This window comes from Puma concolor, chromosome B1 (assembly GCF_028749965.1).
Source record: "Puma concolor isolate L17-30 chromosome B1, mPumCon1.1.hap2, whole genome shotgun sequence".
Lineage (NCBI taxonomy): Eukaryota > Metazoa > Chordata > Mammalia > Carnivora > Felidae > Puma > Puma concolor.
In genome coordinates this window covers 6,380,219-6,404,983 of record NC_141670.1, presented here as the reverse complement: position 1 = coordinate 6,404,983, position 24,765 = coordinate 6,380,219, and the positions used below count along the sequence as shown (strand labels likewise).

At 47.1% G+C, this 24,765-nt stretch overlaps 1 protein-coding gene across 6 annotated transcripts in view; it reads right to left on the bottom strand.

Moving 5' to 3' along the window:
• The window catches only part of MCPH1 (microcephalin 1), a 273,487-nt gene that overhangs the window by 1,420 nt on the left and 247,302 nt on the right, over positions 1-24,765 (bottom strand). For 4 of the 6 annotated variants that reach the window (XM_086703096.1, XM_086703090.1, XM_086703093.1 and 1 more), the window contains one exon: positions 12,847-13,084. In XM_086703096.1, coding sequence (XP_086559222.1) covers positions 12,847-13,084 — 238 coding nt within the window. Of the gene's footprint in view, positions 1-10,738; positions 10,820-12,846; positions 13,085-24,765 lie in introns of all 6 variants that reach the window. The other 2 variants (XR_015249902.1, XM_086703092.1) reach the window with 2 other exon arrangements.

Here is a 24,765-nt window from a genome sequence, read left to right as displayed (position 1 = left end):
GGATCATGGCCTGAGCCAAAGTCGAATGCTTAACCGACTGAGCCACCCAGGTGCCCCTACAGCTCACTTATTGATTACAACTATTATCCACAGGGAGAGAGAAATGATACTGAAGGACCTTAAGACATCACGACGATGAACGATAGCAGACGGAAAGTCAAAACACAGGTTTGTTCTATGAATAGGGGGAAAAGATGGAAGAAATAGGGGTGCATCTTAGCTGGAGCTCTAGATCGTGTCCCAGAAGTTAGTCGTCATTTGCCCAGTGCAAACGCATTTCCACACAAGAGGTCTGAACTGGTCAGCTTTCAGCAGGGAGAAGCACTACCATTTGTCACGTGTATAATATACATTATGTATCATTAAAATTAATATATCCAGCAGAATAAGAACAATTCTTATTAGTACTCAGTAAAACCACTTCTCTCCACAACCCAGTGAAGCAGTATTTTAATATCAGACCTTTATTCGTGGATGTGTTGTACATATTTTCTCTGTTATTCGCCTTTTGACTTTCCTGATGCAAAAAAGTGTTTTGTTTTTGCATTCAGATCATGTAAATCTTTTACTGCAGTTGGACTTTGAACCATAGGTAGAAAGCCTTTCTTTGTACCCAGTTTTAAAGCGTATCAGTCATATTTTTTTCCAGGTTGTAAAACCCTGTAGATTCAATTTTTACACTTAGATTTCTGACAGGATGTCATTTTCCAAAGCCAGAAAACATTACAAAAAGGGTGGTGATTTTTAAAATTAATCTAAAATAGAATTTAATGAAAAAAAAATGCCACATATTTCTTTTAAAAAAAGTGGCATACTTATTCTGACATTTATACCAAAGAAAAAATACATAGGAAGACAATTTTGAAAAAAATGAATAATGAGAGACAATTTGACATGCTAGATACCGAAACACATTACAAAATTACAATAGTAAAATAGTATGTAATTAGCACACAACAGATAAATAGACCAATGGGAAAGTCTGGAAACATGTCCACGCACATATAGGAATTTTAACAGGTGAGTCACAGGGCATTCCAAATCAGTGCAGAGGGGACAAGGTACTACATAGATGGTATGATCCCTTCACATCACACAATAAATAGGTTACAGATGAATTAACACTGTAAACATTTAAAAAAATGATGGAAGCATTAACAGAGATAAGAGACAGGTTCTGGAGCTCAGGGGGTAGAGATGACCTTCCAAAGTGAAACCCAAATTCAGGTGCCTCAGGAAATAAGGCATTTGAATCCATGAAGAATAATAATTAAATATTAAAACATTTGTAACCCACAACAATCAATAAACAAAATTAAAAATGAGACAGATTGAAAGAATTTTACACTTAGACCACAGGGCGAGGGTCCATGTTATACACATATTCTGTAGAACAGCGTGAAAAGGAAAAATAGCCAGTGATAAGGATAGGTGACCCATGAAATATAGCTCCCTCTCTATTCATACTCATTAGTAATTGAGTAATTAGGGGACGACAAATTGAGTAATGACACCTATTTGTTTAATTTATCAGATCACCAAATATAAAAAATATGGGTAACGTCCAGTACTGGTGAAGATGTGGAGGAAATGGAGACGTCCATATGCTGTAAAAGTATAAAGTGGCACAGCCGTGGGTACCCAAACTTACAAGTACACGTAAGCGGGGGCACAGTGATGTCACTGCTATGAATCTGCTCTACACGAACATGCATGCCTGGGATTCGGCGGGGATAATTACAGCTCAAAATAATCTCTTAAAACTGAATTCAAACTGTTCCAGTTAGAACACACACATAAAGCGTACAATGGCAGAAACGGTGGAAATCACCCCAAACGTCCAATAATAAGGAGCGCATGGCTTAATTGCACGTCTCCAATGGTTAGAAAGAAGTAGCTGTATGTGTGTAAAATGGAAGGCTCTCCTAGAGAGAGTCAAATAAAAACTCAAGGAACAATATGTAACCCTCCATTTATAGAAGGACCCTCAAGCAATACACAGGTTTATACACATTTATTTCTTTTTAACTATGTCTAAAAAATCTAAAAAACACTCTTCCAGCTTTACTGTAGTATAAGGAAGGGTTGTAAGATCTGGGGACCCTATGTCTGTCTCTATTCCAGTTCTTTGACCGTGAAATCTAGCGTCACCCCACATATCCATGCATCCATTCATTCATTGTGGTGGAGAAAAAGGTTGACTAGAGAAGAAGTTTTAAATTTAGATAAAATAGAACCCTAAGTGTAACCTCACAACAAAGTCTGTGGCTGGCCCCTCACGCTTGGTGTGGTAGGCTCAATTAACCCATGGACTTTCGAGAAATGGTACTTGAGGTACATGCAGTGTTGAGCTTATGCGTATGGTAAGCAAAGCAGGGATTCAGAACGGAAAAGCATCTGACTGCTGAGTGATGGCTGGCAGCCAGGACATCCTTGTCCAGGGAGCCCCTCATGTTTCCAAGTTTCCAAATGTAAACACACACATGAAAAATGACTTCTACCCAAGTTCGTTTGTCATCTAAAGATAGTCACTCCCCTAATTCCAATGTCACATCATACAAATAGCCCTCAAACACCCCGTATAATGTAACCAATGGTACAGATGTTAGAGTAATGCCAGTCTGCCCAGCGGAAAGAGACAGATGGTACATGAGCACCTCCCATTAAATTTGCACTGAAAAAAAAAAGACGTGGTGTTTGTATTTTAACAAGGTTTTTTAGCAGGTCTTGGCACAGGTTTATGCACGAGTTAAAGTTTACTGGCCTTTCTTCTGTGTGGTCTGATGATTAGGATAGTGAAGGAACATGCTGCTAGCTATTTTTTTATAGTGTGGTGGTGGGCAAGCCACTTTCTTGAACTAAAACTCTAATGGCCAACAGCCAAATGTGGTTAATGGTACTGTGCACAGAGAGTGCTAGAACCCTCAGAATGCTGTTGGGAGCTTTATCTTAGCTTATCACAATCAGCTGACTATTCCAGGGCTGAAGCATGAGTGGCCATGTGGCCAGACATTCACTCAATCAAGGAATCAGCTCTCCTCCTTAATAGAATGAGGGTCACTCAGCTTCCGGGAACACTCAGGACAGGGTTTTGACACTGAAGGTGCTCTTAGAAGTAGGGATGAGCAGGTTACAAATGACCCTAAAATCCTTTCTCCTAATGAGCCCACAGCTGCCCACTGTGTAATTTTCATCTGTTGATCTCCCTTCTCTCTGGAACCACAATGAACAAGACTTCCTCCCCTCTTTTGATGGTAGTCTTGCCAGCTCCTCTTTTGGATGCTGAATAAACCACTATTCCTTCAGTACTTCCTCAAGGATCCTGATCTCTCGAAACCTCAGCATTCTCTCAGATGCTCAAATTCCAGTCTAGAAGTCATCTTTGACTCCTCTTTCCTAATATATCACGTGCAATCTATCAGCAAGGCCAACTGGCTCTAGAATTTTTATTTAAAACCTGGCAGCTTCTCACCACCTTCAGTGATATCATCCTAAATGTAACCACCACCATTTATCACCCAAACCACTGCAAGAGCCTGTAACTGCTCTCTCTGCTTCTATTTAAAGATATGTATTCCCCTACTTAAAATCCTATGGTAACTTCCTTTTATTTTTAGAACAAAAAAACTAAACTTCTCACCATGGTCTATGAGGGCCTTGAGTGGTCCAGCCTCTGGCTACTTCTCCAGCATCATTTCCAATCAGACACTCCATACTTAATGCCTCTCCTCCTTGTCTACCTTGATCCTAGCTGTTCCTTTGGTCTGAAAGGCCAGTGCTTTAGATCTACACGGGTCCACCCTTCTGTTCATCGTTGGGGTCTTACCTCAAATACAGCCCTTCCGCCAGGGCCAACCTCACTTTCACTATAAATACTCATACCCTGTTTTCTTCATAGCATTGATCACCAACAGGACTTAAAAAAAAATTATCTTCATTAGAATATAGGTCCCAGGGTGCCTGGGTGGCTCAGTTGGTTAAGCATCCAACTCTTCATTTCAGCTCCGGTCATGATCTCATGGTTGTGAGATCAAGCCCCACATCGGGCTCTGTGCTGACAGTAGAGCCTGCTTGGGATTCTCTCTCTCCCTCTCTGCCCCTCACCCACTCATGGTCTTGTTCTCTCTCTCAAAATAAATAAATAACTATTAAAAAAATAGAATATAAGTCCCATAGGGGCAAGTATTGTATCTGCCTTGTCAACTCCTATTCTAGTAGTGCCTAGAATATGTTTAGTGCATGATCGGTGCTCAACAAATATAAACTGAGTGAATGACTTGACATATGGTATATTGGAAGGAAATAGCCTGGTCTAAAAGAATGGAGCAGTTCTCAACATTTTCTTCTGTTCTGATATTAGGCTGGAGATGTTCACATATGGGATACTTTCTTTCCCAGACTATACCAAGGATGTGGGCTGGGTCATAGACAAGATAGTCTAATAGTTTATTCTTAGTATAACAACTTTTGCTTCCCACCCAAGAAATGTGAGTAAAATGACATTACAGGGCTAGCCTTGAAGTCGCTAGTTTTTGGGGCGCCTGGGTGGCTCAGTCGGTTGAGCGTCCGACCTCAGCCAGGTCACGATCTTGCGGTCCATGAGTTCGAGCCCCGCGTCGGGCTCTGGGCTGATGGCTCGGAGCCTGGAGCCTGTTTCCGATTCTGTGTCTCCCTCTCTCTCTGCCCCTCCCCCGTTCATGCTCAGTCTCTCTGTGTCCCAAAAATAAATAAACGTTGGAAAAAAAAAAAAATTTGAAGTCACTAGTTTTTGTATTCTGTTTTATATTTATTTCCTACTGGGCATAGGAATGCTAATGATTTTACTAAGTGGACCTTATAAAGACCAAGGTTGCTGAATCAGTTATAATTGTTTCTCGATTCTCCCAGATTTTTCTATGTAAACAAATGTATCATATGCAAAGAAGAGGACTTGTCTCTTCCTTCACAATTCTTATATTTTCTTTGTATTTCCTTTGTGTGTCTCATCTTATCCCTTTGATTAGGAACTCTAGATCTCTGTTGAAATGAAAGAGTAAGAGCAGACATATGTATCACAACAGTCTTCCTTTTTATGGATGAATAATATTCTATTGTATATATAGACCACATTTTGTTTATCCATTCATCCATTAATGGACACTTGGGTAAGACACATTATGGCTATTGTGAATAATATGGGTATATAGCCAGAAATGAAATTGCTAGATCGCATGATAATTTCATGTAATTTTTTAAGGACTGACCATACTGTCTCCCACAGTGGCTGCACCATTTTACATTCCCACCAACAGTGCACAAGATTCCAATATCTCCACGCCGTCAACAATACTTGCTGTTTTGTTTTGTTTTGTTTTGATGGTAGTCATTGTAATGGGTATCCAGTAGCACCTCATTGTGATTTTGATCTGCATTTCCTAATCTGATTAGTGATGATGAACATCTTTTCATGTGCTTCTTGGCCATTTGTATATCTTCTCTGGAGCAGTGTCTAGTCAAGTAAGTACTTGGACCATTTTTTCAATTCGTTTTTTATTGTTGTTGAACTGTAGAATTTCTTCATATTTTTTAAATATTCATCTCTATTTTTGCAAACATTTTCTCCCATTTCATAGGTTGTATTTTTGTGTGGTTGACTGTGTCCCTTGATGCATGGAAGTATTTTTTTAAACCTATTTTTACATCTGTTGCCTACCTTGTAGCTTTTTAAAGCAGTGTGCACCTTTCTTCCTGCACATGTTCCAAGTCACTGAGACTAAGTGAGCAAGTCAGTCTTTCAGGGATCTCCCAAGCAGACTGGAACAAATAGGGTCTACATTTGAGGAAAGGAAACCAAGACTGTGGGGCATGAGTAAGGAGCCATAAAACCTCCCTAATGCCATGAACATGGCTTTGCTTGTTTGGGCTTTCACCTGGTTGCTGTAAACGTTTCATTGTTTTCCAGTGCTTCTACAGAATTTGTTCAAAGTCGGTTCTGTTTTGGGTGTTTGTTTTATTTTGTATTGGTGTTTTTGTGGGGAAGATGGGAGCTTGGATCTTCTTGGTCTGCCATTTTGCTGACATCACTCTGTGCAGGTGTCTTTTTTGATGGGTGGTGAGAGGCACACTTTTGATTATTCACTTCTCTAATTTTTAAAAAATGTTTACTTACTCTGAGAAGGTGTGCACACAAGCAGGAGCCCAGCGTGGGGCTTGATCTCATGAACTGTGAAATCATGACCTGAGATGAAATCAAGAATTGGACGTTCAACCAACTGAACCACACCCAGGTGCCCCTTATTCAGTTTTTTAAATGGCTGAAATTATTCAGATTTTCTACTTCTTGAGTCAATTCTGATAATATTTTCTAGAAATTATCCATCTTCCCTATTTTCAAATTTATTGATATAAATTTATTCAGTAAGCTCTCATGATTTTGAAATATCCTTACAGTATCTGTAGTAGCAGCCGCCCCAGTTTCGTTTGTAGAATTGTTCACTGGACCCTTTTCTCTTCCTTTCTTTCACAACACTGCTAGGATTTTGACTTTTGACTTTCTTCCCGCAAAGAATTCTTTTTTATCTCTCAAAAAACTTACTTTTTTGCTTTGGTTTTATTAATATCTGATGTTTTTATTATTCATTTCCTCCTACATTCTTGTTGCTATATATTCATTCATCCCCAAGCATCAAAATTTAATAAAAATTGAATAAAAAAATGAGATGATTTAATCGAAGTATTTTTTTCTCTTCCTGAAAAATGGGGAACAGCTTCTTGTTATTTTACTTGGAGGTTGGACCCTTCAGTCACAATCAGTTTCTGTAGCACAAACAGTTTGAGAATCCCTACTGTTAGTGGTTGCACAAATGAAGAGCGGTTCTGCTTACCAAGAGCAGAATTAAGATCTTTTCACAAAGGAAGCCTCTGAACTGAGAAGAGGGTGACTAGGAACGCTGGATCTTTAATTCACCGTGTGGTTCTGGTGGAGAAACTCAGATCTCTCTGTTTCCTCATGGAGAAAAGAAACAGATTTCTACCATGATCCCAGAATTCATTTCCAGCCGTGTAAACAACAGAAATGTATTATCTCACAGCTCTGGAGGCCAGAAGTCCAGGATCAAGGTACCAGCAGGTCTGGTTTCTCCTGAGGCCTCTCTCCTTGACTTGTGGAATAGCTCTTTTCTCTGTCCTCGCATGGCTTTCCCTCTGTGTAGGTGTATCCCTGGGGTCTCTCTTCTTCTTCCAAGGATACCAGTCCTGCTGGGTCAGGGCTCCACCCTTAGGATATTATTTAACCTTAAATACCTCTTTAGAGGCCCCATATCCAAACACAGTTCCATTCTAAGGTCCTGGGGTTAGGACTTCAACATTTTGGGGGACACCATTCAGTCCATAAAAAAAGGTCTACCACTTTAGGTTCTATGATGCTCAATATTAATTGGTTAACAGCAGCAACAATGAAGGAACAGCAGTTCCAAGTTCCACGTGCTCCAGTGTTAATTTACTAGGCCAATATGCAAAGACAGCCAGAACTACTGGCAACATCCCATTAGGGGGCTGAGCTTTGAAGTTTCTTTTATGGCTTTACCCTCCTGGCCCAGTCGCAGGAGTTAACATGGCAGCACTTGCAGAGGGCTCTGCGAATTTGTACATAAGACAGTCTTGCGAACCTATCGAAACCAAAATGCTTAGTGCTGGCATGTAAGTGGCCGTCTGGATTCCCCACACTGATGACTGCATTTCTGGTGATGGATATAAAATGTTGCTGTGGTTACACTATTTCCTGTTCCCAGTTGAATATGTAGCTGATTGTCATGTTCTACTTTGTTTTTTTTGTTCCTAAGTGAGGCTTAAAAACTGTGCCTTGGCTAGTAAGGTGCAGAGAAGGGTCTTTTATTTTCCAGTTTGTCTGCCTGTCTTTAAAATGTTTTTTTTTTTTTTTTTTTTTTTTTTTACTTTTCTATCACTGTTGATGCTCACATCCAGTGACTGGAGGTCAGCTGGCATAAATTTCAGAAAGGGGAGCCAAGTGAGACAGGTTAGGAAATTTCAAAGATAACCATCTAGGACCACTAGTTGACCAATGAACGCAATTAAAGGGAAATACACTTTCTGAGCACACTCTTCCCATATCTTTCCAAGGCCAACACGTACTCTTCCAGCAGCTTGCAATTAATTTAAAAAAAGTCATTATATATATTATATATATATATATATATATACACACACACACATATATATATTATATATAATATATATACACATACACACACTTTTAAAAAAGCTGTATATTTCTTAAAAGCTTGTACACACAAGATGTTGAAATTATAAAATTCCACAAATCAGTTTCAGTTTTAGTTCTCATTTATTTCTAGCCTGGTAGATGTCATCCATTTGAGAACAGCTCAAAACAAAAATAATGTGTCTTATTGTCTGAGATTGTGTCTTAAAAGTGTACTGCCACTTTCTGCATGGTTGCTGAACTCCTGGGGGTGGAAGCCAAGGTATGAGCGTGGTATCAGGTCATGTTCTGAGGAGGGGGCAGGCTGGGGACAGACCGGCCCCCGGGTCTTTCCTTTCTCTTCTTCTTCTTTCCATCCTCAGCAAATGGCTTCACCTCCATCTGACTGGTTCCTTATCTATGCAGTAAAAATGTGGACTACCAGGGACCTGAAGACTCCTGATATTATCTGTTTAATCATGCACCCTAAGGGCTGAGCCTCCCGAGTGGCCTCCGTTTAACAAAATGCCATGTTTAAGAGCATGCATTTTCCTGGGCCTGGTTCTGTGGTCAGCCATCTGGGGAAACAATGATCTACGCTAGCCTGCAAAGGCCCACATGCTATCAGAGATCTTTTTCCTGAAAACAATGACATGCGGAGACATTCAAATCAAATGCTTTTTATAAGTTATAAGGAAATCATGCTGAGGCTAATTTTTTTTCCCCCTTCGGCACCGCTGTTGAGCATAGTACACTATGTTCCCACAATAGCATAAAATGTATGTCTTATCACTTGAACATAGCCCAGACAATAAAAGGGCGCCCGAGACTGGAAATATGTCTTCTGAGAAAGGCCAAACCAGCCTTAAGTGATAACACCAACTGGGGATGAAGAGAGTGAAAAGAAATGATTACAGCACAAAAATTCGCAGACTAGTGATGAATGTACTGGGGTCTCAGGGCTCCCAACCCTGCCGAAGGCCTCACTTAAGACGCCAGCCAAGTTACTTGGGACTTTCGCGTCTTAGTTTCTTGACATGTAAAATGGGAATTCTACTCCATGGGTGTGCTGGGGGAAAGAAAATTACTGGAAAATGCTTCCATTCCAACGTCAGGTAAAGGTAACATTTTGTTTCCTCGTGCCGGGAATTTGGTTTTTGTTTTCCTGTTTATTTTCATACATATTCAAGTGCCCACAAGTATTTTCTCTCTCAAAAATCCCCATTTCTCCTTCTGGTGGAATGATTCATCGAGAATCTTGGCCTAAGTATACTGCTGTTTCAGGGAAAATGGACTCTGGGGAATGAATTGGGAACATAATCATGGCCGTTCAAACAGCCTCGTTATAAGGCAACTCAGCGTGTGTGAGACTCTCCACGGAGCAAATGAGTAAGACATGGGGAGCCCTGTTTGGAGAGCTCATAAGTTCACACCGTTCTATGCCAGCAGCCAGGAGGGTAAGCTGGCTGAATGCTCCGTGGTCACCGCTGAGCAGCCGCCTCCAAAGAACAAGCTAGACGTCAGGAGAAAGTCTTATACTGGAATAATCATTTGACACTTTTGTTTGTTTTTAAATAGAAATTTTGGATCAGACAGTGAAGGGATAAGAAGGCTTATCTGCAGGAATCTAGTCCTAGGATGTTGGAGGTCTTAGGCAAAGAGACTTTTTTTTGGTGATGTCCATCTTTCCTTCTATCAAAGAAACAACAAAACAAACCAAACTTCTCAGGGGTTTCTAGTGGCTTAAAAAAAGATAATAATGATAATCTGTCCATCCCTTGTGATTTTATTGTGACTGCATAAACAAAGATGCCACAAAACATAGGAATAAACATAAAGGTCCTAAAAGACAAAACCTTAGGATCTTTATTTTGGAAAGCAAACTGTAAATCTGAAAGTGGACGCAACAAGCTACTTTTTTTTTTTTTTTTTTTTTAAGAATTTTTTTCAGACTTTAAGAACTACCCAATTCATACTACTCTTTGGCCTCAGGGACTCCACCTTACATGGCAGCGGATCTTCTAGTTGGAACAAATTTAGAGTACTGGTTTTCATCATGTCTCACAAAATAACTTTCAGCTCGGTGCCTTAACATGGGTTTAATTTTAATTTAAAAGGGATTTTAATTGCACAATGTTTTGAGAATAACGTTGCTGTGTCAGTGGATACTGTCACCCAATGACACGGGACAATGCCCAGCACGCATGAGGATACCCTGCAACTCTCTTGTGCGATCTCCTTCGCCCATCGAGGGAAGTAAGCAGGACAGAGGTTATTAGTCTGTTTAACAGATGAAGTAAATTAGGTCCGGAGAGCATAGGTGATTTGCCTCTGGTCAGAGCACAAGCCAGTGGCAGGACCCTGACGTGAAACGGAATGCACTACTCAGGACCATGTTGCTTGTGGGTCTGTGCACGCGTGTAGAGATGTGCAAATGAAATCTCCTTTATGTGCACAAAGCTGGAGCTACCGTAACTCAACTCAAAAAAGAGAAGAACATAAACTCATAAATATTTGAAAAATATACATTCTAATACCCACCTCACCACAGAGGACCGGGTGCAGACCGGGGCAGTGGCCAGAGTCAGGGGGACTCACCTTACGGGTGAGGATTTCACCACGCTGCCGAGAGCCAAGGATTCCAGAACGCACAATACCCGGAAGTTGCCAAGGGCACACGCAGATGGTGTAATCAATGACAAATCAGAAACAGGACATGAATTATGGGAGAGGAAAGAGGCTTGGGCCCCCAGCTCCAGCTCTGAATCTCGGAGAATTCCACAGGGCCTTGTGAAGGTTAAGCGCTGGGGTCAAGCAGGTAGACCTCTGCCTACTAAAAACCCACGCGCAGAGGGGCCGAGGGGCCAAACAACCGGAGGAACTAGCAGGCGGCTGGACCGTGCACGAGGCAACAGGAAGGGGCGACAGAGCTCCCCAGCCTGGAAATACTAATCATGCAGACCCAGACGCTGGCCCTGTACACACGGTACACAGCCGACGCTGAAAAGATTAGTTGTTGATATGGACTGTTGATAGCCATCGTGTGCACAGTTCCGTTAGCTGAACGAGACAGCTGTCTAAAAAGCAAAATTCTGGTTTCCAGTTGGTGTCATTCTGACACACGCACTTTTCTAAAAACAGCAAAACAAGAACCTCTGTTTCAGAACATAGGATGTTTTGAAGGTTATATTCTTGGCATTTAGAAAAGAGTCAACAGCCTCTTGGCTCTTGGACTGTAGTTAAAATCATAGATTTTTTTTTTTCCTGAAATAAGTTTCCAGGCAAAGGATAAATTACTCTGCATCAGATAGTAAAAAAAAAAAAAAAAAAAAAAAAAAAAAAATTACTCTTGATTGCCATACTTTCAAAATATATCAAAGGATGACCATCATTTAAAAGATATTCATAAATATCTGTAGTGATCTATGAATAAAACGTGGACACAGTATCTACTTATCTGTTAAAGGATGCTCTCTGGGAAGGGGTGAGGAAAGCCAGGAGTTGGGAATTTAGAGATGAGGGGGGCAAACAGGAGGAAGCAGGAGGAAGACAGGGGACAGAATGCACTTCTCAGGTCTCAAGAAGCCAGGTGAGGATCCCGCCTCAAGGTGCTGACACTGAATTGGACCAGTGAGGGCTGAAGAAGGAAAGGTTTCAGGAGAAACCAACTCTGACTTCCGGCCCCCCGGCTGCGAGAGACGAAATCCCTGTTGTTCTAGTGTCCCCGTCTGTGGGACCTGCTCTGAGAGCCCCAGCAAGCCTGTACGTTCATCAAACCCAGAGCAAGAAGGTTTATCCCCAGAGCGGGGCCCCGAGCACCCCAGCACCTCCAGCTCCATCAGCACACGAGCGCCGCCTGTCCCGGCCTCCCCTGCGCCGACCCCTTGCTGCCGGTGGAGCCCGCCTCCCACTCCTGCTTGGCCTACTTCTCCTGGACACCGCCCCCGATCCCCCAGAGCCAGGGTACCAGACACAGCCCGCCTGTCACCACACCGTCAGCCTCCTGGAAAGAGAGCTTCTCTGCACCTCTTCCCCTTCCGAATGGAGTTACGTGTCCAGCACTGTGAATGCTACACAGCCAGACGTGCACATTGGCTTCCTGTCTTAGGTTTTGAAATAAAAACTATAGCTCCTTTTGCACCGCTCTTTGAGCGGGTGAACAAACGAGTGTCAGGAGAAGCGGGTGATGCTCTGGGGGGGGGGGCCGGGAGGGGAGCGGGTCCTGGCAGCCGGGTGCTGGCCCACCGCTCTGGGAGCAGAGCAAGACCAGGGCCCGGGGAGCGGCCATCTGAGCTGAGGGTGGACAGGCCTTAAGGTGTGGGGTAGCTGTGGGCAGGCTGGGCCTTTTTCACACTTGCTAGTGAGGTGAGTCAGGTGACTCTCTGTCCTGGTGAAGTCTACTTTTGCCGACAGTAAAAAGGAGAGTGTCTGGATTGGCTTGAGACCGACAGTCATTAGCGGATTCTGTGAAATCAGGCAGATGCTTGGATGCTGAGACGTCCATCCAAAAGCCCCACGGCTACAGGGAAGGGGGGCGTGGGCATCGGGCTTCCCCCAGAAAAGCCCATTTGTGTGCCTGGGACCACAGACCCCAACAGCTACTGCGCTCAGAAGCACCCTCCCCGCCATGCCCGTGAGCCGATCCCTACCTAAGATCCATGTTTCTGACAGATACTTGACGGTCGCCCTCCTCCTTCCTTGGGAGGGTCCGATGAAGATGCCGGCCTGGCGTGGGATTCTCGTGATCTGACCCCCACAGAGGACGACCAGTTCCCATAGCTTGGTTCTGGGGGGGTTGCTGGCCGGGGTGATGAACATCACAGGCTGGTCGGCAAACAGGGTTCCCTGGTACTGTCCCGCAGATAAGTGGCGCTCCAGGCGGCAGAGCTGTTGGGCAGAGACAGGGAAGATTACCAAGGCACTGAATCATGTCATCGTGTAGGGCAGCCCAGCTGCAAAGTTCCCTTCCTTTTTCGGGAGAAGAAAAGACTGAAGGTAAAGGTGCGCATTCTCAGCTGAATTCTGAATTCCGAGGATCCCGGGGAGGTAATGACATTAATGATAGTGACAGATAACGAGCAGATAAAATTGACATTTGCTGAAGCAGCTTGCAAGCAAAACTGTAAACAAATTTATAGCCCTCCTCCCCCCCAACCCCCAAAAAATTGTTTAGGTTTTGAATTACTACAAATCGTAAACCAAAAGCTTGAAAAGGAATCAACTGTTGAGTGCTGAGAACAGCACCTGCATCCTGTAAATGCTATTCACGTTCTTTGGGAGGGTGTGGAAGGGAAAGCAGGAGCCTCTAGAAGGCAAGCCCGGCTGCCCTGGACCAGCACAGGCCAGCGCAAGGTGCCTCGGGGCTCCTGCAGCACGTGACTCTCACCAGGAGCTCCTGGGCACCCTGCACCCGGCCCTGCAGTGCCGGCAAAGGGGGAAGGAGGCAACAGGGAGTGGAGGTCCCAGACAGAGCTAATCCCCAACACATGAAGCTGCGGGGGGTGGGGTGGGAAGCATCTAGAGGCTTATTTCACTGAGTCATTGTGGAAATGGTGATGAGCAGTATCGGAGACAGTGGGAAACATTTTCAGAAACAGTGATGTTAAATTGTTCTCCTTTTGGTCCTGATAAAGTTGTGGTCGGCTGGCTGACCCAAGGGACAGTGGAAGGCCTGCTTACTCTAAACAGACATTTCACTAACTACAGATTAATAAAGACTTCTTTTTAAGTGTAGCTATCCTGTGGGAGATGTTGAGGGTGAACTGTCATCCACATTTTGAGTATTTTAATCAGCCGATTTCCCTGAGGACAGAACTGAACATTTCAGATACGTGGGCTCAGCGAAATTAAGGATTTGGAGTGGAGATATGTGGGAACAGGGATAGAGGGGAGCATCTCAGGGGGACATAACCTGCGTGGGGCAGTGCGGAGGGAAATGCCTGCCAGTCAATGGCTGGAGGCTGGCCCCTGAGCACGGAGAGGGGCCGGCTCTGGAGGTGGGAGGGCAGCAGAGGACCCCTTCCTCAGTCTCCATCACTGACCTTCTTCCACTAGGTTTTCATACTAAGAAAAGAAATTTCTTGATGAAAAACGTTGCCCCAACAGTAACACAATCAGCCCAGTACACTTAAATATGGCCGTGGAATCAATTCTCTTTACTCATCACCAGTTTTGAATTATGCAATGTAAGACCTGACATATAACTCCTTTCATCTGATTGGGTAAGTGGTGCAGGATCCACACAATGTGTGATGACTTTGTTTAATGCTTTTAGTAATTTCCAGCTTTCCTGTGAGATAGGGGGTAGAAAGGGTTTCATTTAATTTTGCAGACGAAGACATTTAGGCGGAAGCTCGTCAAGCTTTGGCTAAATGGTGAGTCAAGCTGCAAGAAACAAGCCACAATCCCTGAACTTGGTGAGTCACTGGACCGTGTTGCATTGTAACTGCAGATCAAGAAATAATCTTACTAAGGCTTGACACAATCACGCATTAAAAAAACTAATTATAAAAGTAGTTGGTAATTGAAATGATAAAGAAGGGTATAAAGTAGAACGAATTCTCCCCACTGCTGTCTGTTAATCAAATTCATCCTTCTCCCGTCCTCCTCAGTGGTAGGGCATGATCTCTTTGGGGGGTGCTAATCTGTGCAGGGCCATGTGTTCAAGACAGGCGCCCCTCCCAGACCAAGGTAGGACTCAGGATTGGTCCAGGCAAATCATGGTGATCTCATCTCCCTTTCAAAGGATTGGGTCTAGCATGGACTAGACTTGATCATGGCCAATGGGATCTGAGAAGAAGTCTGCTGAGGGCAGTCTTTCTTCACTGATATAAACCAATGCATAAGCAAAAATACCTCTCTTATTGGCTGGACTCTGTCATAGTGATAATAGGATATCTGGAATTATTGAAGCCACCTGAGGCCATAAAACATGCTGAAAATAACTGAGTAGGAAGGCCTGGATCTTGGATAATGTTTCTAAGTCACTGGATTGACCAAACCCGGAATTATCCTTTTTCCCTGCCCCCCCCCCCCTTTCTGTGTCAGGGGAAAACTTTTTTCACTTCCTCACACTCCTCTTTTGTTAATTTGTGTTTCCAGAAGCACAAAGCATCCAGATGCTGGTCCTCAGGCCTCTGCCACCTACCAGAGGTAACCCCTGTTAAGTGTTTGCTATGTGTTTTTCTAACCTCTGTACAATGTTCACGCACAAAAACATTCAGGAGATGATTTTTCTTTTTTCTTCTTTTTTTTTAAATGTTTATTTTTGAGAGAGAGAGAGAGAGTGAGAGAGAGGGAGACACAGAATCCGAAGAAGGCTCCAGGCTCCAAGCTGTCAGCACAGAGCCCGATGCAGGGCTCGAACCACGAACGGTGAGAACGTGACCCGAGCAGAAGTCAGATGCCTAACCAACTGAGCCACCCAGGTGCCCCAGGAGATGATTTTTCTTAACAACAACAGCAAAGCAAGATCAAGTCTGTATCTTGGTATATGGATAAGCAGTAAATCAAACCCATACTGAACCCAATAGAAAAGGACATGTGTAAACCTTTCACATGGTTAGAATGTGACTTGAGTACCTGATTGCTTTGGTTCTTCATTCCCCTCCCACGTTTGTTGAGTGCTTACTCCCTACCAGGCACGTGCAAGATGCTGGGGGAGCAGAGAGGATTAAGACATAGTCCCTGACCTCAGTGTAAAGCACGTAATACAAAAGTCAACATATGAAAATAATTCCTTTTATTTATTTATTCAGCTTGAAATTAAAGGAGGCAAAGAATTACAAAGATCTTATTCTTTCCTCAAAATAATTGAGGCTATGTGCATGCTGACTTTCTAATCCTAAGTAAAATAATTTCTGGGAAAGCTTAATCAAGATTTAGGTTACTTAAAATTAAAAATTAATTTGGGAATTTATCCTAGGAATACACTCCTTGATGTATATAAGGACACGCATGGACAGGAGTTCATTGCCATAGAAACGGTGATTGGCAAGTTTTATTTATATTATAAATACGATAGGACACGGGATTCTCCTTGTTACGGAGCTTTCAGCTACACTCATTCTCGAAGCGGAAGGTCTCCAGAATGTGATCCTTCCCCAGTAGTCCCCGAGGACAGACTGCCCTGGCTATTGTCCCCGAGAGTCTGTAGACACAAGTTCCCGGGCAGCCTTATCCTGGAGATCACGCTCTGTCTCTGAAGGCACGACAGTAAAACTGGTTTACTGCTGTATGTGCTGTTGCCTTAAGAATTCTGACCAGGGCTAGTCAACTTGACTCTCTGGCCCAAAGCACAGTTTTGTCCCCACGGGTACATTCTTGAAAACCAGCTGAGAATTAAAAGGTTACTAGCAGCACAGAAAGCGAACAGGGCAGCGGAGCATGCCATAGGTGCCCGAGGACACCCTCTGACCGCGCCACCTTACCCCAAAAGGCTTTCTCTTAGTTCACGGTTGAGGAGAAAAGCCTCAAACGCACAAATTTCAAAGTTAACGTGCTGTGCATTATCCTTACCTTCTCAAGCCCCTTTGCAATAGCCTTCTCAGCAATTTGTTCTAAATTCTCGTTCCATTTCACACTTTTCAACAAATGTGTGCGACAGATGCTGTCAACTGTAGAAACAGATCGGGGTGGTGTGGGTGCCAAAGGGGAGCTCACTGCAGGGCTGACTGTGGTGAGCCGTTTCTGTTCTTAACTCAGAGAAACCCTCAGAGAGAACCAGGTCTGTCTACATTGACCTAGGAGTTTCCTGCTAAAAGCTGTTAATTTTTTTTGGAGAATCGTAACTCTCTTACTGGTTCATTTTATCTAACTCCGATGCTGTAATGGTTCCAAGGAGAACTGACACATCCATAGATTGGGTATATGGGGAAGGACCGGCAACTGATGCAAAAAACTGGCTCTTCCATGGGGGTGAGGCGTTCCCTCCGCCAGACAGGATTTAGCTCCTGCCCACAGACAAGATTCATTTGCACCACCAGCCGGTCATTCCGCCTCACAGAGCTGGGAGCGGTGTGGGCCACGATCAGACAGCCGGAAAAGTGACCACAGTCTAAAAAAGTGCAGTTTTCCAATGAAGCACTCAATTCTCCCTACAAAGCCCAGGGTATCTGTTTAAAAATCATGGAAGGAAAGGGGATTAGCGGACTCCTCTAGGCTTAATTAGCCTCCACGATAAAACAGGACGGGTCAGTAGTCAGGGTGCATTTGAATTCGGGGTGGATTTCAGAAGAGCTCCCACTTTCCCCATGGAGTCATAAAATCATTACATAAATGAACATTTACGTTGCGTGCGTGTGTGGGTAAAAAGACAAGGAGAGGGCTGACAGAAGACAGAAAACTTTTTCTGCCACAAGCTCTTCATTTGAACTCTGGGTTGTAAAGGATTAGGGACTACAAGGGAAGGGTCTTAAGTCAGTGAAACAAAAAAGGTATGAACTGTGCTTTGTAAAAGGTTGCCTTTGCATTTGTGTCGTCACCAAAAAAAGCTGTACGGATTTAACAGATCTTGGCTCGGAACCTTGCACTCTATTTACAAGGCAGACCCTACTGTTGACAGAGCTGAGCAATGCCTGTGCCCCAGTGCTTCCAGCTTCCATGACCCCCAGTGATCTACCGCACGGCTGGGAGGGTCACTGACGTGACCCTCCCACTGACTCCAGACATGGGTGTTAGATTTCAATTAGTAAATCTGCTTCTCTCTCCAGGTAGAGCTCACCTGGATGATCATTCTGAATCACTGACAGTTTCCATAGGTACCCACAAGCCACGCACAGAAGAGGCACAAGTCCATCATTAGGAAATTCTCACAGCAAAATTCTCTGGTTCTGCGTTGGAAGAACCAGAAGCTCAGGGAGGTTGGTTTGTTTTGGTTTGCCTGATGATGCCCAGGACGTGGTGGCATCAGGTTGGAATAGGCCCCAAAGGCCTGGCCTTTTGCATGACCTCACGGTCTCTGTTCCTCACAGGTAAAAGAGGGATAAGATCCCTAGTCCCACACGGTGTACAACAAATGAAATAACACCATACCTCTTGCACTTTCTTACATTTTAGCAACAATAATATATAGGAGGGGTCTTATGATGCATGGTGGGTTGTAGTTTTAGTTGGCTGTGTAGGCTGTATAATTCCGTAATGTGTTTCAATGCCCCGTGCTTAGGGCGGATATCCAAATCTATAGGTGGGCAAGCACAGAACTGTATGCTACGACAACATGTCAAAGAGAAAATAGAAATATAAAAAATAAACTTTTCCAGCCCTACATTTGCCTATATCCCATTTGTCTTTCAAGGACAATTTATTGTGAGAGAGAGAGAGAGGAGAGAGAATCCCAAGCAGGCACCACACTGTCAGCACAGAGCCCGACATGGGGCTGGATCTCACAAACCACGAGATCGGGACCCGAGCCAAAACCCAGAGTCAGACGCTTAACCAACTGCGCCACCCAGGTGCCCCCATCCCTTCTCACGGTCCCCTGTGAGAGGCTGAGCCCATCAAAGTGTTCTGTCAGGCATGGCAGTCAGACTGGGAAGGGCACTGAAGCCCCGTGTCTGTTTGTCCTCATACTTCGGTACCAACACCAGAGGGGGCAGAACCAAACAACGAGCCAGTGTTCAACTGTGGAACTCGTGGGTGATGGGCGATACAGCACAAAGGCAGAGAACGTCAGCAGTGGGAAGGGTCTGGGAGATCACAGTGACCATGGCTCACACTCTACAGACAAGGAAACCGAGGCTTGAGAGACAACATCCAACATCAGAGACCCTGGCAAAGCTTTCCTGCACTTTGAGACACAAAATCCTCTTACCACTGCCCATCACCAAGCAGCCTGGGGTGGAGGTGCTGAACCCACATCTCCGTCTGTCGCTTCATCTGAGGCTCAGGCTAAGTTCTATAGACATGAAAACGCAAGGACACAGTGTTTGCTTCTCCAGGACTTTCTAGAAAGTACAGTATTAACAACTACAACACAGCATGTCATGTCATGGAGCGAGAGCCTGACTAGACCTCACAGTGGTAGCTTCTGGCTTGGAGAATGAGTACAAAGATGTTTGCTTGCAGAAAAACACATGGTGGGGTTGCTTCAGGTCAACAGTGTCCAAAAGATCATGCATGCTTGAACAAATAGTTCAGGATCACTGAGGATAACATGTGAGGGACGAGGGGGTTGGCAGGTGACCACAATAAGAAAAACTTAAAAAAATTTTTTTTTCATGTTTATTTTTGAGAGAGACACATACACATAGAATCCAAAGTAAGCTCCAGGCTCTGAGCTGTCAGCACAGAGCCCAACATGGGCTCATGAACCGTGAGATCATGACCTGAGCCAACGCTGGGATGCTGAACCGACTGAGCCACCCAGGGGCCTCCAAAAACTTACTTTCTAAAAGCATTTAAATCTGTTCCAAGGTGAGGAGGCTGAATAAGCAGAGGCCAGACTAGTCACGATTATACAGTAGTAGACTATCTAGTTAATGGGGAGCCACGAAATCCACGTGTTAGACCACGCTGCAGACAGTAAGGAGATGTGGAAATCAGCAAAAGGGAGACTCAAAGGAAAGAGCTGCAGTAATTCCAACAAGAAATGAAGCAGGGCAGGACAAGACGAGTGGAAGGGCAAGTGTATTCAGGACAGAGCAAGAAGGCAAATTCAACAGGAATCCTGTTGTGTTGGACGCTTCCTATTATAACGGGGGCAGGCTAGCGCCAGAGTCAGTAAGAGAGCCAGGCACGGTGCTTGTAGGAAAGCTTCGCCACTGGGGTTTTGAGGCTTTCAATAAATGGTACCTCTCTCTTCTCCCGGTTCAACACCAACTGGGAGACACAAACAGGTGTCGGAGGAGATGAGAATAACTTCCATCGTCCATAAAGCTGACGGAGCATTCGGGCCTTGGACCTATGGTCACGTGGGTTTGCTGGCCCTGCCCTCACGACATCGGATGGACCCACAAAGCAGGCCTGCCACACCCCGAGGGCTTTCCTCAGGAAGGCAGGCAGACGAGACACGGGCGCAGAAGGGGCTGGGTCAGGACACCCGTCGGTCTCCCTCTGTGGGGCGCTGGGAGGGAGGGAGGGACAGAGGAGCCCCAGGAACATGAGGCGGCTCCCGGTAAGTCACCTGGGGGTGAAGTCCCCAGGAACCGCCTCGGAAAAACAGATCCTAGCGCCAACCATTTCAGAAGAGGTAGGCCCTAAGGCAACTGGAAACACAAAATACAACGAGACGTTTCACCGTCTAAAAATGTCAATGCCCACACCTGACCATGTTGAATGGCTTGAACACATGAGAGGTAAAATGAACTGGTCGTCACTGGCACTGGAGACAGAAAACAATGTCTATGGTCCTGGGAAATTAAAAAGTGTTGTGTTGTTTAATTGTGATGGGATTTGGGCAAATGTCACAACCGTTAAGAAGACGAGGTCTTCAAACGAGACGACCTAGTGACTCCTGAAATTCTGCACAAACCCCTTGATTTGCAGTGAAAACCTGTCCTTGACCCTCTCTGGGGTTTCCAAACCAGCTTCTCCGTCCCTAACTGGCTCCCAGCTTCGAGTCTTTCCTGCTCAGGTAGCCTGGCCCATCAACCTCCCTGCTATCGCCTTTCCTCTCGCTGCCTGGTGGCTGTCCCAGCTCACTGTCCCTCACTTGAGTGGTCCTTGGAACACCCGTCCTCTCAAGTCCCTGGACCCCTCCTTCCTGAGGGGCTTTTCTTCACCCCTGGAACCCAAGTCTCCTCCCTGGGATGCCCTCTCCCCTCCAAAGCTTACAGCCCACGGCCCCCCGACCCCTTCACCCATTAGGCGCCCTGGTCCACCCGCCGAATGGCAGGAAGGGCTGGGGCTGCAGGGGGCCAGTCCCGGCTGCCCCCACGTGCGGCCCCTCACGCAGTCCCTTCCCCGGCACTCTACACCCTGCCCACCCCACTGCTCCGGACGGACGGCTCTCGCCCTGCTCGGGGCTCCAGCGGGTCACCCTCCTTGCGGCCTCCTGTCACTGAGGACGGTCACATCCGGAAGGGACCCTGTGCCAGTTCCCCGAGGCACAGCTGCACCTGTTACTGCCGACGGCCCGTCCCTCTAAAGCCGTGCGTCCCCCCCTCACCGGTGGTCCCCTCCTCCGTGCGGAGGAGAGCCACGTGCTGCACGCACAATGGCGCACAGTGTGTGGTTGTTTCTCCTCCACACCTCCCGTGCTTCCCACGCCTTCCAGACACCCCTGCTTCCTGTGTCCCTTCCCAGCACAACGTGAAAAGGCAGCCCCTGCCCGCCTCTCCTGCCCCTCCTCCCTGTCGTCCACGCACCTCCCACCAAGACCTCGCAGGGCTGAGTCCTCTCGCAGGATGAGCAGGATGCTGGGCACACGGCCCCTCCCTCTACCCCATCACCCTCTGTGCTTGGCTGCCAGGACCCGCCTTCCCTAACTCCCTCCCGCCCCGGTTTGCCACTGCCGTGGACCTCTTGCCCTTCTTCCTGACCTCGTAATGCTCCAGCGACACGCGACTCGGCACGGCACCCCTTCCTGCGGGTGACCTCAGCCAGCGTCCGGGCCTTACACAGCCTCGGTGAGCCCACGACGCCCGCCCGCATGGTCTCCAGCTCAGCCCTCCTTCCAGAATCCCAGGCCAGGTGCTCTCTCGGCCTCCCACCTGGATGTCTGACAGACCCCTGACACCCGACCCAGCCTTCTCCCCTCACCTGGGCCTCCACCTGCAGCCGTCTCCAGCTCAGCTTCCGGCCGCTCCCTCCTCCCAGACGCCGGGGCCCAAACCACATGCCGAGAGGGCCACCCCCCAAATGCACTGTGCTCCAGTCCAAGCCCAGCTCACCCACCTCTTTCCAGGGGTAACGCCTCTCAACCGGCATCCTACATCTGAATCCGTGCCCCTTATGGACTCTTCTGAGCAGAGAGAACGTAAAAAAACTAAGTCAGATCACGTCTCTTCTCTGCTCAGAGTGCTGGTGCTGGTTTCATGCAGAACAGCGGAAGCCCCTGAACGAGGCGGCATGACGCTTCTTCCCACTTGCCTCTTAGCACACTCCTAGCTCACTCCGGTTCCCGCCAGGCCCGTCTGCTGTTCCTGAACACACCAGAATACTCGTGCCTCAGGGCCTTTGCACCGACTTTCCCTTCTGCCTGGGATGTTCCTCCTTCAAGTGTCCACATGGCTAATCCTCTCGCCACATGCAAGTCTTTACTCAGCTGTCACCATTTCCATGAGGCCTGCCCCACCTGCCCTACACGAAATCCCAACGCCTTTATTCTACTTTTTCTCTTGCCACCATTTTATCGGCTCCTGACGTAATGTACAATTCATTCCGTTTCTCATGCTAGAATCTATGGGCAGGCATCTTCGTTTTGTTCAATGACACATCCCTGGCACCTAGAGCAGTGCCTGGCACTGTGGAGCACTGTGTTTGGGAGTCTGATTTCAGGGCAGCTTCTACTCCAGCTAGGGAACCCAGGCTGACTTCCCTCCCCAGGGGCGGAGGGGAGGAATCAGGGCAGCAGTGACAAGGCCAACAAAAGGGGCAGAGACCGCGGAGGGTGGGCACTCTGGGAGGAAGTTCCACAGAGCAGTACGACCCCCGAAGGAGGAAGGGGTGGAAATGCACAGACGAGAGAGGGCAGAGGACAGGCCGGCTGGGGGACCGGGCGGAGGTGACCTGTAGCTAAGCTAGAATGGACCCTGCAGAGGTAGCACTGGGAGGGACTCCTGTGGTGCTGGAACAGCAAGCTGTGGGCAGGGTGTCAAGGAGCAGGCTCGCGGACAGAGCCGGGAAGGGGGGGGGCGAGTCTAAGGGGGGCCGGGAAGGCGAGAAGATCAGAGCTGCTGGCGGGCAGCACGCAGAGGACCAGGAAGGGGGGGCTTCCGAGGGGCTCTGGCCAGGGTGGCGGGAGCGGTGGTTCCCCAGAGCGCTGGGCTGGCTGCGGGCACAGGGGTGAGGCCGAGGAGGGGCAAGCTGGTTAGTAACCAGACCGACGCTCCTGTCAGTGGCTGGCACAGAGAGGTTAAGAGGACTGTAGCCAGCACTCCCCAGACTCTGACTGATGGCCTCCCGGGCCTCGTGGCGGAGCCCAGAGTGGCCCTTGCACTGAGAGTAACTTTCCTTTCCAGTCCCCTGCAGCCCTTCTACGCACTCACACACCGGCTGGCTTACTACTGATATGTCTTAAATGCCCTATGGGTAAGCAAACATACGGCAGGAAAGGTTGGGGCGTGCAGCTCAGTGTGAGCAGCCCAGCTGCAGCCACGACGTCTAGAAGCCGTATATTTAGGATGAAATACTCTGGCACTAAGAGGGATTAGCTGCGCCCAGCTTTTTCACTTTCCCGATAAGCGGATCCAGGCCTGGAGAAGTGAGGGGCCCGAGGCCACACGGTGCAACAAATGGTCTGGAAAAGAGGAGTCCAGGACCTGTGCTGCGAGTTTCGACCTCACCTTCCCACACACTTCACCGAGAGCGATGCACAGGGCTGGGGTGGCGGGGAGGACAGCAACTGTGATAAAACGTGGACGGTGCCTCGAGGCACATCCCGCTCTGCCCCGTGGGGGGGGCCGCTCTGGGCTGCAGAGCAGCAGGGGCTAGTGGTGACACTGCCCAGGGGCGTGGGGACAGGACAGGAGCGCGCACGGCCACGAGGTTAAGGCACGGGGAACGGCACCTGACAGGAGCACCCGCATCCCGCCTCAGTTCTCAGCAGCTTGGGCACCGCTGACGACAGCGTCCCCGCCCTCTGAGACGTCTGGTCCCCCCGGCCCTGGGGCATGTCGCCCTGGCTTTCTCCCTCGGCCTGCACCCATCGTCCTCCCCGGCCCCAGGTCCTGAGAGTCCCTCCCTGCCCGCTCTCCTCTACCTCCCCATGCAGCTCGAGTCTTCCTGCCAGCGGACCCCCAACATGCCTCACTTAGCGCTGGTCTTCCCTCCAGCATCTGGGACCCTATAACCGACCGCCTGCCGGCCTCTCTTTCTGGAAGATGAGCACAATTAACAGGCACTGGGCACCCGCCATACCTAAGACTCAACTCATGCTCTTCATTCCCAAGCCAGCTCCCTCTAAGCAGTAGCTAACAGCTGCCAAGAGCCCACCGTGAGCAGGCGGGTAAGCAAGGTACGAATGAGCTCATTTAATCCTTGAAGCAAGTATACGAAAGGGATGCTGGCTGCTCGCACTTGATACAGGAGAGTGAGGCGGACCAGGCCAGCTGCCATGAGGTCACACAGCTGGGAGGAGGAGGGGCTCGGAGTCCAACCCAGCGAGCCGTGTTCCTGACAATTACATAATATCGCTTGCAGAATCTCCGCAAACGCAACCAGCCCCCTGGTCCCCGCACCCTCTCCACCCAACTTATCACCAAGTCTTTGGGTCCATCCGCTTATCTGCAGGGGTACAATCACCACCCCAGCCAAGTCGGAGTTATTTCTGTCCTGGGTGACGGAAGTAGCTTACAAACTGGGTCGGGATCCACCGGGGGTCCGCTCTTGTGCCCTCATACGGCTAAGTGCACCTAGTATACTCCTCTTGAGTTTATGGCCCATATGTACACCTGGGTAACCACAGACAC